Genomic DNA, 18,757 nt, shown 5'->3' with positions numbered 1-18,757 from the left:
AATACTTGTCAAGCCTAAATCAAGAAAAAAAATAAAACATAATAATTCAAACTGGGATATAAAACGAACATGTAGTAAAAGAGTGTCAAGTTTTGAGAGGAATTCTACTTTGAGATAGCAGTATGAGGTACTCTATGGATGCTTCCCAGTAAAACAGGCATAACTGGTGAAAATTTTGTTTTTTGTTTTTAAATTTTCAGTCTCTGGAAATTACCCTAAGGGCATAAAGCAATGAAGAACCATTTATTCAAGAAAACCTACTAAAACTTGGGGCGCCTGGGTGGCTCAGTCATTAGGCATCTGCCTTCGGCTCAGGTCATGATGTCAGGGTCCTGGGATCAAGCCCCACATTGGGCTCCCTGCTCGGCGGGAAGCCTGCTTCTCTCTCTCCCACTCCCCCTGCTTGTGTTCCCTCTCTCGCTGTGTCTCTCTCTGTCAAATAAATAAATAAAATCTTAAAAAAAAAAAGAATCAGGAAAAAAGACAACTAAAGAGAAAGAAGTCAGAAGAAACCTCAAAGACTGGCCTCAAAAACTACCCCTGCCTGAATTCAATGAGATCATAAAGTGGAGCAATTTATGTTCCAGGCATTGTCAAAAACAATAACGCAATCCGTTGGCAATCAATAGATGTGATACCAAACAAGACAGACAACTTAAAAAAGAGGTAGAGGAAATGGACAAAGAGAGCCCTTCTAACACCACCATCATCCTAGAGTGTCTTTGCACATGCCCAAGGCTATACCTTCTGAGATGTGACCCCAAAGTATCACACTATAGGGGAAACAGATTTCACTAAAATAACATAGGCAAGTCACTGAACAAATGTGTAAGTAAACAAAAATAAAAACAACTCTTAGAAAAGGAGGGATGGGAATCAGTAACCAGAACTGTTACACTATATAAGGTAAGTGTTCAGTTTTTAACAAAAAATTACAACAGGAAAAGAAACAGGAGAGCGAAATCCATACAGTGAAAAAAGGAGGCAACAGAAATTGCCTGGGAGGGGCACCTGGATGGCTCAGTCGTTAAGCGTCTGCCTTCGGTTCAGGTCATAATCCCAGGGTCCTGGGATCGAGCCCCACAGCGGGCTCCCTGCTCTGCGTGAAGCCTGCTTCTCCCTCTCCCACTCCCCTTGCCTGTTTTCCTTCTCTTGCGTTCTCTCTGTTAAGTAGATAAAATCTTAAAAAAAAAAAAGAAAGAAAGAAATTGCCTGGGAAAGGGCTCAGATGTCAGGTTTAACAAACTAAGACTTCAAAGCGTCCATTATAGACATAGCTAAAGGAAACCATGATTAAAGAAAGGACAGTATATATATATTTTGGATACAAAGGAAGACGGCTAGATGGTCCCACGAACACAACTAGATAATTATGAAATCATCCTAAAATACCCCAGAAATATATCTGAAGATTAGTTGAACTCTACAACTAAAGGTAAAGAGGCCACATCGAAGAAAATGTGGAGACACAGATAGGAAGAGCAGCTGATCATGGCCCCTGTAGTGGGGAGGGAGCTGTACTCACAGAGAAGGGTGAGAGACCGACTAGCACACAGGGGAGCACATGGGGAAAATGAATTATCACAGCAACTGGTTTGGACAGCGAGCGGGCCTAAATTTGATGAGTTCTTGCTACCAATGGGACTTAAAGTCTAGAGTTTTGTGGTTTTTTTTTTAATTTTTGAAAAAGATTTTATTTGTCAGAGAGAGAGAACACAAGCAGGGGGACCGGCAGGCAGAGGGAGAAGCAGGCTCCTGGCTGAGCAAGGAACCCGATGTAGGACTCGATTCCAGGATGCTGGGATCATGACCTGAGCCAAAGGCAGATGCTTAACCGACTGAGCCACCCAGGCTTAGTCCCAGGCCTAGAGTTTTAAAGGTCAGCATGCATGGCTCTGAGAGAGCTTGGAGGACATTGGGGCTACTCTTGGAGAAAAGTCAGGGTAAACAGCCCACAGAAATAGTGTGGAAACAGTGATCTGAAGAGTGCTTGGGGCACACAATGGGGAAGTTAGTTGCTCATCTTGGAGTGTGTCCCAGATAGGCAGCATTTACAGAGACCCACCTGGGAACAAAGGAACTGTGTAGCACCATCTCCCTCCCCAACTCATCAGCATAAGCACAGGGCCACCTGTGGAAACCAGTGCAGTGCCCACACTGGTACCTATCTTGCTTACACCAAGCCTGCCCCCTCTGTGCTTCAGAAGAACTGCCCTTCCCAGTCATACTTGCCTCAGTCCCAGTTTGGAGGGTCCCTTCCCCCAGAAGACTGGCTCAAACCCCTGCAAACACTGTGTCTCTTGACCTGGGAGTACTGTGAGGCCTTAGCTATAAATATTTATGCACCCAACATGGGAACACCCAAGCATTACCCTGATGAAAAAACCAGATAAAGATATCACAAAAAAGAGAACTACAGGCCAGTATCTCTGATGACCATAAATGCAAAAACCCTCAACAAAATACTAGCAAACCAAATCCAACAATACATTAAAAAAATCGTTCACCATGATCAAGTAGGATTTACTCCTGGGTTGCAAGGGTGGTTCAATATTCTCAAATGAATCAATGTAACACATCACACCAATAAGAGGAAGGATAAGAACCATACGATCATTTCAATAGATGCAGAAAAAGCATGTGACAAAGTACTACACCCATTCATTTTATTTATTTATTTATTTTTATTTTTTAAAGATTTTATTTATTTATTTGTCAGAGAGAGAGAGCAGCAGGCAGAGGGAGAAGCAGGCTCCCCGCTGAGCAGGGAGCCCTACGTGGGACTCAATCCCAGGACCTTGGGATCATGACCTGAGCCGAGGCAGATGCCTAACCAACTCAGCCACCCAGGCACCCTATATCTATTCATTTTAAAAAGGCTCAACAAAGTAGGTTTAGAGGGAACATACCTCAACATAAGAAAGGCCATATATGAGAAATCCATGGCTAACATCATCCTCAATGGGAAAAACAACCTTTCCTCTAAGATCAAGATCAAAACAAGGTTGTCCACTCACACCACTTTTATTCAACATAGTACTGAAAGTCCTAACCACAACAGTCAAACCTCAAAAAGAAATAAAAGGCATCCAAATCAGTAAGGAAGAAGTACAACTTTCATTATTTGCAGATGATGGTGATACTGTATAGAAAACCTGAAAGACTCTGCCAAAAAACTGTTAGAACTGATAAATGAATTCAGTAAAGTTGCAAGATGCAAAATCAATCTACAGAAATCTGTTGCATTTTTCATACAATAATAATGAAACGGCAGAAAGAGAAATTAAGAAAATAATCCCATTTACAATTACACCAAAAATAATAAAATACTTAGGAATAAATCTAACCAAAGAGGTGAAAGACCTGTACTCTGAAAACTATAAAATAGTGATGAAAGAAACTGAAAATGACAAACAAAATGGAAAGACATGCCATGCTCATGGACTGGAAGAACAAATATTGTTCAAATGACTATACTGTCCAGGGGTGCCTGCCTGGCACAGCTGGAAGAGCTTGTGACTCTTGATCTCAGGGTCATGAGTCAAGCCTCCCGTTGGGTATAGAGATTACTAAAAACAAACAAACAAACAAACAAAACCCCCAAGCCTCCATATATATATATATAAACTTTTAAAAAATGTCTATATTACCCAAAGCTATCTACACATTTAATGCAATCCCTATCAAACTACCAATCAATTTCACAGAGTAGAACAAACAATTATAAAATTTGTATGGAACAAGAAAAAGTCCTAAATAGCCAAAGGAATCTTGAGAAAGAAAAGCAGGGGCACCTGGCTGGCTCAGTTGAAAGAGCATGCTTGATCTTGGAGGTAGGGAGAGGCTGTGGTTTCAAACCCCATGCTGGGTGTAGAGGTTACTTAAAAACTTTAAAAGGAAAGAGAAAAGAAAAGCTGGAGGCATCACAATTCCAGACCTCAGGTTATATTACAAAGCTGTAGTAATCAAAACAGGATGGTACTGGCACAAAAATAGATCAATAGAACAGAATAGAAAATCCAGAAATAAATCCACATTAATAAGGTCAATTAATCTTTGACAAAGCAGGAAAGAATATCCAGTAGGAAAAAGGCAGTTTCGTCAACAAATGGTGCTGGGAAAACTAGACATCAACATGTAAAAGAATAAAAGTGGAGGGGCACCTGGGAGACTCAGTTGGTTAAGTATCTGCCTTCAGCTCAGGTCAAAATCCCAGGGTACTGGGACCGAGCCCCACATCTGGCTCCCTGCTCAGTGGAGAGCCTGCTTCTCCCTCTCCCTCTGCTGGCCACACTCCTGCTTGTGCCTTCTCTGTCAAACAAATAAATAAAATCTTTTAAAAAAGAATGAAAGTGGAACAGTTTCTTATACCATATAGAAAAATAAATTAAAAATGGATTAAAGACCTAAATGTGAGACCTGAAACCATAAAAATCCTACAAGAGAGCAGAGGCATTAATTTTTCTGACACTGGTGTAGCAATTTTTTTCTCAATAGGTCCCTTTAGGCAAAGGAAACAAAAGCAAAAATAGACTTGCACCCCAGTGGCAGAGATGTGAAGGCCCTCCCTATGCTTCCTCCCCATCGAGTCGGTGCTCTCCCTCACTCTCCTCTCTTCATCCCCAAGGAGAAGACAGAGCTCATCCAGAAGGTGAAGCTGGCTGAGCAGGCCAAGCGCTACAACATGGCAATTTGCATGAAGGCCAAAACCGAGCAGGATGCCAAGCTGTGCAACAAGGAGCACAATCTGCTCTCCATGGCTTATACAAATGTGGTCAGGGATGCAGGTCAGCGTGGAGAGTCATCTGGAGCATGGAGCTGAAAAGTGACACCTCCAATAAGAAGTTGCAGCTGATTTAAGGACTACTGGAGAAAGTGGAGTCTGAACTGAGGTCCATCCGCATCACAGTATTAGAATTGTTGGACAAGTATTTAATAGCCAATGCGACTAATCCAGAGAGTAAGGTCTTTTACCTGAAAATGAAGGGAGATTACTTGAGGTACCTTGTTGAAGTGGCATGTGGTGATAATCAAAAACAAACAAGCTTCCCAAGGAGCTTACCAAGAGGCTTTTGATATAAGCAAGAAAGAGATGCAACCTATATACCCAATATGCCTGGGGGTGGCTCTTAACGTTTCTGTATTTTACTATGAGATCCTTAATAACACAGAGCTTGCCTGCTCACTGGCTTAAACTGCTTTTGATGAGGACATTGCAGAACCTGATACACTGAATGAAGACTCATTCATAGACAGCACCCTTATCATGCAGTTGCTTCGAGACAACCTAACATTATGGACATCAGACCGTGCAGAAGAATGTGATGCATCAGAAGGGGCAGGGAAACTAAATGCATACAAGGTGTCATCCTTCTTCCCCTCAAGAAACCTTTTTATTCATCTCCATTTCTTATTCCATTTGGATTTCCTATAGCAAAGAAACCCATATATGTGTATGAAAACAACTGGTTATAGTCTTCACATTGCAGCTTTGGGAAAACTCATTTCTTGATCTGTTGTCTTGGCTTTCCTGGTATACAAGTTACTGTTATAGAAAAGTATTAATAGCTTCATTTCATATAAACATAGGTAATAGCCAAACACTTATGTAGAGGACTAAAAATATATCTGGTATGTAAATAATCTGAACCAGTTCTGCAAGTAACTGTGAAGATATGAAGATATTACTGTGAAGATATGAAAATGTAGTTCATTACAATTTAAAAAGTGTTCTACATAACTTCTTAATTTCTACATTCCCTCCATTACTCTTCTTTAGGGGTATCCTTTCAGTAAGCAACTTTTGCTTGAAAGAGTTGAAAGAGCATGCTTGATCTTGGAGGTAGGGAGCTCTTCCATGCTCTTAATGTATTTCTTTCTGGTAGGAATCCAGAGGTATTAGACTGAATGGAAATGCATTTGTCATTTCTGTGCTGGGGATCACAAACTGAAATGCCTCCCTTATCATATATGATGGAGATCTTGTGTTTCTGTGACAACAGGAAGTTTCCTTATTCATTTTTCATTTGCTGCTGTTTGACAAGTTCCCAATAAAAATTCACTTACACCTCCAAAAAAAGCAAAAATAAACTACTGGGACACATCAAAAAAACTTCTGCATAGTGAAGGAAAACAATCAACAGAACTAAAAGGCAACCCATGGACTGGGAGAAGGTATTTGCAAATGACATATCTGATAAAAGGTTAGTATCCAAAACCTGAGGACCAAAGAGGAGAAAGAATGAGGAAAAATAAACAGAGCCTCAGAGAAATGTGGGACATCAAGTGCACTATCAAATGTGCATATGAGTGTGTACCAATATACACATGGTGAAAGTACTAAAGGACAAGAAAAAGGTACAGAAAAACATTCCAAGAAGTAATAGCTGAACACTACCCAAATCTGATGAAAAAGTATCTATGAATCCAAGAAACTAAATGAGCTCCCACACACACACACACACACACACACACACACACACACACACAGATATATAATAGCAAAAATGCTGAAGGCCAGAGACAAAGGGAAAATCTTGAAAGCAAAGTTGTACTGGAGTAAGACAAATGACTAGATGGGAACTCCAAGCCATATGAACAACGACAAAAACTAGAAATGGTAAATAAGGATAATTTAACAAATGTTGTAAATATATACTTGCTCTCCTTTCCCTTCCTAGCTTTTTAAATAGATGTAACATGGAATGCATTAATGATTATAATACTACATTGGGTTTGTAACATAGATGTACTGTACATAACAATAATAGTACATAATGTGGAACAGAGAATACAGCTACATAGGACTAAATGTTTCTATATCTTAGTGGAATTTAGCATAAACTCGAAGAAGATTATGGTCAGTTAAAATGTATAAGATAAGCCCTAGAATAACCACAAAGAAAATATAGTGAAAAATCATTAAAGAAGTTAAAATTTTGGGGCATCTGGGTGGCTCAGTCGGTTAAGCATCCACCTTCGGCTCAGGATCCCAGTGTCCTGTGATCGAGCCCTGCATCAGGCTCCCTGCTCAGTTGGGAGTCTGCTTCTCCCTCTCCCTCTGCCTGCTTTTATGCTCGCTCTCTCTCTCTCTCTCTCTCTGTCAAATAAATAAATAAATAAAATCTTTAAGAAAAAAGAAGTTAAAATTTTACACTAGAAAACATTTACTTAATAAAAAAAAAAGCAGTAAAAGGAGAAACAAAATAGACATGAGACATGGAAAACAAAATAGCAAACATAAATCCAACAATTTTAGTGTTAACATTAGCAGTAAATGGGTTAAGCAATCTAGAAAAGGGCAGACATTGGTGGAAAAATAAGATCCAACTACATGCTGTGTAGAAGGAGACATACTTTAAGGTCAAACATAAAAATAGGTTGAAAGTAAAAGGACTGAAAAAGATATATCACGTCAAGAACAATAATGAGAAAGCTGAAGTGCATATGCTAATATTAAGTAAAATAAACTTTAAAACAAAAACTGTTACTAGAAATAAAGAACATTTTGTAATGATAAAAGGGTAAATCCCATAAAAAGAATAATTATAAACATATATGTACCTAAGAGTCTCAAAATACATGAAGCAAAATATGACAGAATTGAAGGGAGAAACTGGCAATTCAACAATAAAAGCAGGAGACTTCAAACACCACTTTCAATAATGGACAGAGCACATAGGCAGATTATTAGCAAAGAAATAAAAGACTTGAACAACATTATAAACCAACTAGATCTAACAGATGTATATAGAACACTCCACCCAACAACGGTAGAATGTACATCCTTCTCAAGCATACATCAAACACTCTCCAAGATAGACAATATTTTAGACAAAAAAGAAGTCCCAATAAATTTAAAAGGATTAAAACTGTACAAAGTATGTTCTCTGATCACAATGGATAAAAATTAGAAATCAGTAAGAGAAAGAAATCTATGACATCCACAAATATGTGAAAATTAAACAACACTCCTAAATAATGAATGGTTCAATAAAGAAATCACAATTGGGGCGCCTGGGTGGCCCAGTCATTAAGCAGTTGCCTTCAGCTCAAGTCGTGATCCCAGGGTCCTGGGATCGAGCCCCACACTGGGCTCCTTGCTCAGTGGGAAGCCTACTTCTCCCTCTACCACTCTCCCTGCTTGTGTTCCCTCTCTTGCTGTCTCTCTCTCTCTCAAAAAATAAATTTAAAAATCTTAAAAAAAATAAAAATAAAAAAATAAAGAAATCACAATGGAAATTACTAAATGCTATGAGATGAATGAAAATGAAGACACAATATAATAAAACTTATGTGATGCTACTAAAGAAAGACTTAGAGGGAAATCTATAGCTGCATTAAGGTAATACCCACATTAGAAAAGAAGAAAGATTGCAAACCAATACCCTAACTTTTCAACTATAGACACTGGAAAAAGAACAAACTAAACCCAAAGTAACCCAAAAGAAAGAAATAATAAACATTAGGTCGGAGGTCAATAAAATAGAGACTGGAAAAATGATAGAAATATCAGTGAAACCAAAACTTGGGTCTTTGAAAAGATCAACAAAATCGACAAACTGCTCATTTGACTGAGCTAAAAAAAAAAAGAGAGAGAGAGAGAGGACTCAAAACATTAAACTCAGGAATGAAAGAGGAGACATTACTACTAACCTCAAAGAAATAAAAAGGATTAGAGGGTAATATTATGCAAATAATATGCCAGCAAATTAGGTGATTTACATGAAATAGACAAATTCCTAAAAGACACAAACTAATGAACCTGAATCGAGGGGGAAAAAAAAAAAGAAAAAAGAAAATCTGAATAGACCTGTAACAAAGACATTGGAGGAGTAATCAAAACACTACCCCCCCCCAAAAAAAGCTCTGGCCCATGTGGCTTCACTGGTAAATTCTACCAAACAACAAAGAAAAGTTAACACCAATTCTTCACAAACTCTTCCAAAATAGAAGAGGAGAAAACACTCATTCTATAAGGCCAGTATTACCTTGATACTAATACCAAACAAAGACAAAAAAAGAAAACTACAGGCCATTATCCCTCATTAATACAGAAGTAAAAATCCTCAACAAAATATTAACAAATTTCATCCAACAAAATATAAAAAGGGAACATAGACATTTATAGCAACTTTATTCATAATTGCCAAAACTTAAAAGCAACCAAAATGTCCTTTAGTAGGTGAATGGATAAACAGTGGTATATCCAGATAATGGAATTTATTCAGCAGTAAAAAGAAATGAACTATCAAGTCATAAAAAGATATGGAGGAACCTTGTAACGCATCTAACTAAGTGAAAGAAGCTGATCTGAAAAGGCTACACACTGTATGATTCCAACTATATGATATTCTGAAACAGGCAAAACTATGGAGACAGTAAAAAGATCACTGCCATGAGTTGGGGCAGGAGAGTGGACCAATGAACAGACAGAGCACAGAGGATTTTTAAGTCAGTGAAAATACTTTGTATGACACTATAATGATGGATACATGCCATTATACACTTGTCCAATTCCATCAACTGTGCAACATCAAGAGTGAACCCTAATGTAAACTATGGATTTGGAAAATTATGATGTCAATATAGGTCCATAAATTGTAATACATGTACCATTCTGGTGGGGGATATTGATAATGGGGAAGGCTATGCATTCAAGGAGATAAGGAGTATATGGGAAATCTTTATACTTTCAACTTTGCTGTGAACTTAAAACTGTTCTTTAAAAACAAATAAACAAAAATATATAAAAATGATCATGTACCATGAGCAAGTGGGATTTATCCCAGGAATGCAATATTGGTTTAACACCTGAAAATGAACTAATGTAATACATGGTATCAATAGAATAAAAACAAAAACCATAGATCATCTCAACAGATGCAGAAAAAACACTTAACACCCAACCTTTTTTCATGATAAAAACACTCAACAAACTAGCAAAAAAGGGAAACTTTCTCAATGTTATATAAGGCATCCACAAAAAGTCCACAGCTAACATAATAAATGGTGATAGACTAAATGCTTTCCCTTTAAGGTCAGGAACAAGGATATACTTCTACATAGCAATGAAGGTTTTATTTATTTATTTATTTTTAATTAATTTATTTATTTGTCAGAGAGAGAGAGAGAGAACAAACAGAGAGAGCAGCAGGCAGAGGGAGAAGCAGGCTTCCCGCTAAGCAAGGAGCCCGATGCGGGACTCAATCCCAGGACCCTGGGATCATGACCTGAGCCAAAGGCAGATGCTTAACCGACAGAGCCACCCAGGTGTCCTACAATGAAGGTTTTAGACAAAGTAATTAGGCAATAGAATTAAATAAAAGGCATCCAGATTAGACAGGAGAAAATAAAACTATTTTCATATGGGATGATTTTTGAATATAGAAAATCTAAAGAATCCACTAAAATTCTATTAGAACAAACAATTTCAGCAAGGATGCATAATATGGGATCAACACAATCAGTTACATTTCTAGACACTTGTAGTGAACATCCAAAAATGAAATTAAGAAAACAATCCCATTTACAATAGCGTCAAAAAGAGGAAAATACTTAAGGATAAATTTAACAAAATAGGTTTCAAACTTATATTCTGAAAATTACAAAATATTATTGAAAGAAACTTTAAAGACCTAAAAAAAAGAAAGACATTCCATGTTAGTGGATTGTAAAACTTAATATTAGATAATAATACACCTCAAATTGATCTACAAATTCAATGCAGTTCATATCAAAATACCAGTTGTCTTTTCTGCAGAAATGGAGAAGTGATCCTAATAAAATTCTTATAAAAATGCAAGGGACACAGAATAGCCAAAAAAAAAATTCTGAAAAAGAAAAAAAACCCGGAGGACTCACACTTCCCAATTTCAAACATACTAAAGGCTACAATAATCAAGACAGTATGGTACAGGCATAAGGACAGACATAGGAGATCAATGAACTAAAACAGATTTCAGAAATAAATACTCACATTTTAGTGAATTTATTTTAGGCAAGGGTGCTAAGACAATTCACTGGGGAAAAGAAAAGTCTTTTCAACAAACGGTGCTGGGACAACCAGATTATGTGTATATGCAAAACAGTGCAGTTGGATCCCTACCTCACACCATGTACAAAAATTAACTCAAAGTGAATCAAAGACCTAAATCTAAAAGCTAAAACTATGAAATTTTTAGAAGAAAACATGGGTGTAGGAGCTTCCAGGTTGGTGAATACAAGGAAGTGTGCTTGGAGAGAGGATGGAAGCTCTGTGCTGAAGGAGAGATCTGGCTGAGATGTAAAACAAGGATGAGATGAAAAAGGAAATAGGCAGGATCAAGGATTGCCAACATAATAGAGATTCAACAGTAGAATTGAAATGCTCACAAGATGAAAAATAATTTTTTAATAGATATTGGAGGGTATAAAGAACAGAACTGTCAATGTGACTATGGAGGTCAGATCCAAGAAGCTCTCCTAGAATGTGAAGTAAAATAACAAAGAGATGAAAGTGTTGAAAGATGATGACAAATATGGAAGATGGAGAATGAAGATCTAATCTAAAAACTATACTCACTGTTGAGAAACCACAATACAAAGAAAAACCAAGGGCACAAATGAAAAAAAAATTGAAGGAGCTGAAATAAAAATAGAGATATTGTAACCTTGGATTAGGCAATGGGCTTTTATTTATTTTTGTTAATTTTTTTAAAAGATTTTATTTACTTATTTGAGAGAGAGACCAAGATAGCGACAGAGAGCACGAGCAGGGAGGAGAGAAAGAAACAGGCTCTCCACTGAGCAGGGAGTAAGGCTCGATCCCAGGACCCCAGGATCATGACCTGAGCCAAAGGCAGGCACCCACCCAACTGAGCCACCCAGGCACCCCAGTGGACTTTCAGATATGACACCAAAAGCGCAAGCAACAAAAGAAAAAAATGGACATCAAAAAATGTAAAAATTTTGTGCTTTCAAGAACTTCATCAAGAAAGTGAAAAGACAGGGGCACCTGGATGGTTCAGTCAGTTAAGCGTCTGCCTTCCACTCAGGTCATGATCCAAGGATCCTAGGACCTAGCCCCGCATCAGGCTCCCTGCTCGGTGGGGAGCCTGATTCTCCCTCTGCCTCTGCCCCTCTTCCTGCTTGTGCACACGTGCGTGCACGTGCGCGCGCTCTCTCTCTCTCTCTGAAATAAATAAATAAATAAATAAAACCTTAAAAAAAAAAAAAAAGAAGAAAGTAAAAAGACAACTCATAGCCTTGACTGGGGCTGTGGGGTGGGCTCATGTCTGCTCCTCAGGTGCTCATTCAGGTGAAAGGGCAGTTTCCTGGGGCAAGCTCTTCACTTAACTTGGTTCATGTACTCCAGCGATTTGCCAAGACCAGTTGACCTGCATCCCAAAGTAGAGCCCAAAACCCATAGTCAACATGCAGATTCCTAGCATGAGAATAAATGCCTGTTGTTCTACTGACAAAAGAAGCAGAAGAGTGGAATATATATCTGATTACATATACCTAACTGAAAAAATTTTCAGGGTACTAGGCTTTCAAAGTGGAGCCAGATTTAGACATTTTTCCTGGTTAACAATGAGGCTGTAGCGTCTGACATCAAAATTTACTGGCTTCAAAATTTACTAATTGTGTAACCTCAACAGCCAAATTTGAGCCTTAATTTCCTCATCTGTAAAGTGGCATTTTCCTCAACGGGTTGATGTAAGAACTAAAGGAGACAAAAGGTGAGAAGTACTCAGAACTAAGCTTGGGACCCACTAATCATTCAATAAATGTTTTAGGAATAGATAATCCCAATGGAATATAAACCATAACAAAGATAAAGAAAAACAAGAGAAAACATATTTTCCACTAGTTCTAATAAATTAGCATTAAAACATCTTTTCCACTAACCCTAGTGAATGAGCATAAATCTCACAGAAAAAAACCAAAGATTACATTCCTGACAAAACCTATAAACAAGTAACAAAAGACCTAGAAGTAAATATGAGTTAATTTCTGACTGTATAAAATGATGAATCAGTGCTTTATAATAGGCTACTTTTTCAAGATGTTAACTCTCTTTACACACATATGTTAAAAATGCCATATGAATAACAAGGAACAAAAGGGATTGAACCTTAAACAAATTCAAAATTTGTCATTAAGTTCTATTTTTTTCTCCTGTCAGAGAGAACCAAGAAAAAGATGGGTATCCCCCTGGCCCTGGCAACAAGACTTAACATTTTAAAAAGTTCTTGCTGGTATCACAGCACTCTCCTTTCCTTCATTTTTAAGATCCTTAATAGGACAAATTTTTTTTTTTTAAATAACAGTTTATAGTAGGGCATAAAGGCAATTACATGTCAGTTCTGTGGTATATATAATGACTGGCAACTTTTTCTAAAAGAGGATTTTTTCTTAAAGTTATACAAATATTAAATATGCCTTTAAAAACTTGGAGCATGACACTTTTTTTATATTTTTTCTTGGATATTTTATATTCTTATTTTTCAAATATATCCTAGACTCAGCTTGAATAGACTTGCCTTATTCTAAGAAAAATATTTAGAGTCTTTTTTTAAAGATTTATTTATTTAAGAGAGAGAGAGACAGAGAGAGTATGAGTGGGGGGAGGGGCAGAGGGAGAAGAAAAGGGAGAGACTCTCACGCAGACTCCCCACTGCTGAGTGAGTTGTGGATCCTGAGATCAAGACCTTGAGTCGAAACTTAACTGAGCCCCCCAGGTGCCCCAAAATATCTAGAATCTTTTTCAGATACGTCTGAAGATTAATTTAAAAAGAAGTTATATTGGTTTAATAATGATGGATCCTATCCAAAAAGTTTGTTTTAAAAATATACTTAAATCCTCTGAGGCCATATTAATATTTTAAAGGGTTTTTTTTCTCCCATACACATCAGATACTTTTTTCTTTATGGTTTTGTTTCTACTCTTACCATCTTCCATTTTATTTTTCAGCTGATTGTGGTTTAGATAGAGAATGCTATCGGTTTTTGTGTAAATTGTGTGTCCATATTGGATTCAGTTGTTATTTCTCTTCAGCTGCCCACACACATAACTATATCATCTAGATATCATAATTTTGCATGTACCTTCCCAGTTTTTATCTTCCATTTTTTTCTCTTTCTTTCTTATATGCCTAGGCATATAGTATTACAGTAAATAAATGTGGTAGCATGGGCGATCTGGTTGTGTTCCTGACTTTGGTGGGAATGTGTCTCATTTTCCCTAGTAAACATGGTGCGGGCTTTTAGCTTATTATGTGTGGAAAAATTGTAACAATATCGTGTTAATAAAGTGTCCTTTTACTCCTATTTTATAGATAGATTCTTTTAAAGTCTGAAGTTCTGGGGCGCCTGGGTGGCTCAGTCGTTAAGCGTCTGCCTTCGGCTCAGGTCATGGTCCCAGGGTCCTGGGGTTGCACCCGCATTGGGCTCCCTGCTCCACAGAAAGCCTGCTTCTCCCTCTCCCACTCCCCCTGCTGGTGTTCCCTCTCTTGCTATATCTCTCTCTGTCAAACAAATAAATAAAATCTTTTAAAATAAATAAATAAATAAATAAAATCTGAAGTTCTGATTTTTAAAAAAATTAGCAGCTCTATGAAGCTGATTATCTTTTTTTCTTGAATATGATGAGTTATATTAATAGATTCCCTTAACTTGAAACATCTTTGTGATAGAAAAAAAACTGCACTCAATTCTTCTCCAATTAGTCTATAAATTCTTTGCAATTCCAGGTAAAATCCCAACCGGATTTTTATTCCTTTAGAACGACATAAATTGATTCTAAAATTCAAATAGAACCATAGGGGTCTCAAAGTAGCTAAGAAATTTCTGAATGACTAGGAACAACATGTGTGTGGTGGGAAGTGGGGAAATCCTTGCCTAAGCAACAGGGTTATTTTAAAGTTACAGTAATTAAAACAATGTAAACACACACACATACACACACACAGAGTACAGTACTGGTACAGATGTAGACAAATAGATTAAAGGAACAGAATAAAGAGCCTAGAAACAATTAAGCATGCACATGATAAAGGTGGCATCACAAAAGAAATATCTATTTAACAACAGTGTTGGAACAACTGGTCTTCTACATGTAAAAATAATCCTAGTGATAGAATTACCAGTAAATTCCTACCTAAAGGGGCACCTGGGTGGCTCAGTTGGTTGAGTGACTGCCTTCGGCTCAGGTCATGATCCTGGAGTCCCGGGATTGAGTCCCATGTCAGGCTCCCTGCTCGGCAGGGAGTCTGCTTCTCCCTCTGACCCTCCCCCCTCTCATGTTCTCTCTCTCTCTCTCTCTCTCTCAAATAAATAAATAAATAAATAAATAAAATCTTAAAAAAAAAAATTCCTACCTAAAATCAATTACAAAATTAAATTCCAATTGGACTAAAGACTAAATATGAAAAACAAAGTTTTGAAAATAGACTATTTCTATAATCTAATATTATGAAAGATGTCTTAGAAAAGACCACCACTGGCAACTCATGAAAGGACTATTAAATATTGATGCTGTATATTAATGTTGACTGAATTTTTATTGTATGCACATATGTATCATATGCTAAATATAACTATCCAAATTTAAAATGCCTATACAACAAAAGATATATAACAACATAAAAGTGGCAGATTAGGAAAAGGTATCTATAGAAATCCTAATGACAAAGAAGCCATTCTTAAAATTCCCTAAATTCAAGTAGAAAAAGGACTAACAATACAAAATAAATAATATGAACAGTCAATTGTCAAAATTAGGAGTGGGCTTCAATCTGTATAGTATCATAGTGTAGTCCGAGAGTCAGGCTGTATGGGTTTGAATTCCGGCTTTATTACACACTTCATGCATGAAGTTATGTCCGCTTCTTAACCTCTGTGCTTTATTTCCCTTCTTTGTAAAAATTAAAATAAGATCTACTTTACAAGCTTCTGATAATGATTACATGAAATAAGCTATGTGAAGTTTATAGCATAATACACCTGGCACATAAAAAGTACTCAATAAAGCTATTATTGTAGGAAATTTTTCTAGCTGCTTTTCTACCTGTAGTCTATTCACATATAAAAGCTGCCATGGACTATATTTATATCCATATTCTAGAATGAATTTGGGACTGCAAGTCCAGGAACGGAGGCAGTCCATTTCTATTTGATAGTCCAAAACATCTGGCTCTCATATCTGACAGGAACTGTTACGAATTTTTTGACAGCTAAGAGTATCCCATTTGTAGATCATAACTCCTTGATCTCCAGCTTTTTACTATATAAAGAAAATGCATGTGTGAACTAATTATTTGGAATCCTCTTATAAAAGATGGTCATTACCCACCAATTTAAAATACACTTAAAAAAATCTATCTGCAAATCTGAATGGTCTGTTTCTTTTTGACATTAGTATTAAACATTTTTTTAAAGATTTTATTTATTTGACAGAGAGAGAGAGCGAGAGCAGGAACACAAGCAGGGCGGTGGGAGAGGGAGAAGCAGGCTTCTGGCCAAGCAGGGAACCCAATGTGGGACTCAGTCCCAGGACCCTGGGATCACAACCTGAGCCGAAGGCAAACGCTTAACAACTGAGCCACCCAGACGCCTCTTGACATTAGTATTTTAAAATATTTACTGGCCACTTTTATTTCTTCCAACTGCCTCTTCATGTTCTTCACACAATTTTCTATTTTCTTAATTACTGGTTTTTAAGAATTGTTGATATATTTATGCTATATGTATTACAAAAAATGTTCCCAGTTTTGCCTTATTACAGTGTTTATTGTAGTTTTACTGAAGAGAAGGATTAATTATATGAACCCAAATCAGGCATCTTCTCTTTTATCTCATTGGTTTCATATGTTAAACTAAAAAGGCAAGTCAATGAATATAGCCAACATATCCCAAGGTCTTTTCAGGTAGGAAGGATTTCTATAGCTAACAATTATTAACAATATTTATCATTTATGGAGCACTTAGTATGTGCATTTAACCCTCCTATTATTCCTATGGGATAAGTATGATTATTATCCCCATTTACAAACAATGTAACTGAGGCTAAAGAGATTAAACCTGCCATAATCATGCACTTAGTAAGTTGCTGGGCCAAGATTTGAACCCAAGCCTCTGTAGGCCTAGAGAAGCAAACAGGAGAAATAACCACACAAACCATAGTATCATACATCCAAAAGAAGTGTGTTTGTGTGTTTCAGGACGGGAAATAAGAACTGAGGAAAAGCGGTAGCGAAGTGGAAAATATTTAAACTACAGGGTGTGAGGGATTCCAGAGTTGGAAACAAAAAGAATCAAGAGCAAGGGAGAATGAGTCATTTTGCAAGAAGACAAAGAATACTGCATCTTCTAAGGCCATTAAAAAAAAAAAAAAAAGATGTGGAAAGCTGTGGATATAAGAACTGTAAGATTTTTCCATAGAATGCTAGTATATTTTAGTTCAATTTGATAAATCTCTATCAAAGAAAATATATATGTAGGGTCATTTGAAAGATGTGTTCCATTTACTCTTCCAGATAATTTTAGTTTTTAATCTTTGGCCAGGACAGACTTTAAAAAAAAAAAAAAACTGAGCTTAAAATTATAAGAATTATGGAATTATTCTGAATTTCTTTTTTACCTAGGTGCCAATGAAAAGCTTTCTTGATCTTGGGGTTGTAAGTTCGAGCCCCACTTTGGGTATAGTGATTACTTTTAAAAAATCTTTGAAAAGTTTTCTCTTTCCTTAATTATTAGCTTTTTCCTCATAAACAGGATAAATTATGGAATATATGGAATAAACTTTGTGTCCCAGGTTACTTTTGTCTCTTCAGCTCACATTCAGATTGAATTCAACGTAATAACTTTGTACGGACCTATTTCTGCACAGCCACATCCCAAATTTCACCTGGTTCTGATCTTCTATTTTTCCTTACCTTGATTTTCATCAATTTTGTTTTTTCCAATTTACTGGTAGGTTAAGGTAACCCCCTGCAACTGCAATGCAAAATAATGCAGCAAACAAATAAACACTTAAAACGTACAAGAGACCTGGTCATATCCTCTTCTTCCTCCAAAAGGCCAGAGTCCTGAGAATGCCAAGCTGAGGGAAGAGAAATAAAGCAGATTTATTTCAGAGCTCCAGACAAAGGCCTATAGAAATCTTCAGTACCAGGTGGCTATAATATCATCTATAATGATCCTCAGAGCACTGAGAAATGCTAACCACCACCAGGCAATAGAGATGCTGAAATGTATGTGAAAGACTAATGTTACCATACAGGGTCCGATGAGAATTTCTGGAGGGCTAAGTGTAGGGTGCCCAGTGAATCTATTGACAATATAAGCTTTCCCTAGGATCTTGTTATTTTATTCTTAATAGAAAATTTATCTCAAGTACATAATAATAAATACTACAAAGATTTAAGAATTATTTTATGAAACACTATAAAAAATATGGAAAAACTTTAATCAGGGGCAGGTTTAGGCATTGTGAACCATTTATATGATGGAATAAAATGCAGTCATGATTCTAAAACTGAGGGTTGCTGGAGTGGTGGGGATTGGGAGGGATGGGGTAGCTGGGTGACAGACATTGGGGAGGGTATGTGCTATGGTGAGTGCTGTGAAGTGTGCAAGACTGTTGAATCACAGATCTGTACCTCTGAAGCAAATAATACAGTGTATGTTAAAAAAAAAAAAGAAGAAGAAGAAGATAGCAGGAGGGGAAGAATGAATGGGGGGGAAATCGGAGGGGGAGATGAACCATGAGAGA

The 18,757-nt window shown here is 37.1% G+C and overlaps 2 protein-coding genes and 1 pseudogene across 12 annotated transcripts in view; 2 read left to right on the top strand and 1 right to left on the bottom strand.

Moving 5' to 3' along the window:
* Positions 1-18,757, top strand: part of ZFP14 (ZFP14 zinc finger protein) — a 225,154-nt gene that overhangs the window by 169,333 nt on the left and 37,064 nt on the right. The window lies entirely within an intron of this gene.
* ZNF568 (zinc finger protein 568) overlaps positions 1-18,757 on the bottom strand; it is an 86,110-nt gene that overhangs the window by 60,972 nt on the left and 6,381 nt on the right. For all 11 annotated transcript variants that reach the window (XM_073885234.1, XM_073885235.1, XM_073885236.1 and 8 more), the window contains one exon: positions 18,027-18,085. In XM_073885234.1, coding sequence (XP_073741335.1) covers positions 18,027-18,085 — 59 coding nt within the window. The remainder of the gene's footprint in view (positions 1-18,026; positions 18,086-18,757) is intronic.
* Positions 4,571-5,488, top strand: LOC112810803 (14-3-3 protein theta pseudogene; annotated as a pseudogene).

Source organism: Callorhinus ursinus, unplaced genomic scaffold (genome assembly GCF_003265705.2).
Source record: "Callorhinus ursinus isolate GAN/ISIS: 27379988/994484 unplaced genomic scaffold, GSC_fseal_2.0 scaffold61, whole genome shotgun sequence".
In the NCBI taxonomy this organism is placed as follows: Eukaryota; Metazoa; Chordata; class Mammalia; order Carnivora; family Otariidae; genus Callorhinus; species Callorhinus ursinus.
Note: the sequence above shows the minus strand (reverse complement) of the source record. Positions and strands in the feature narration are given on the sequence as shown.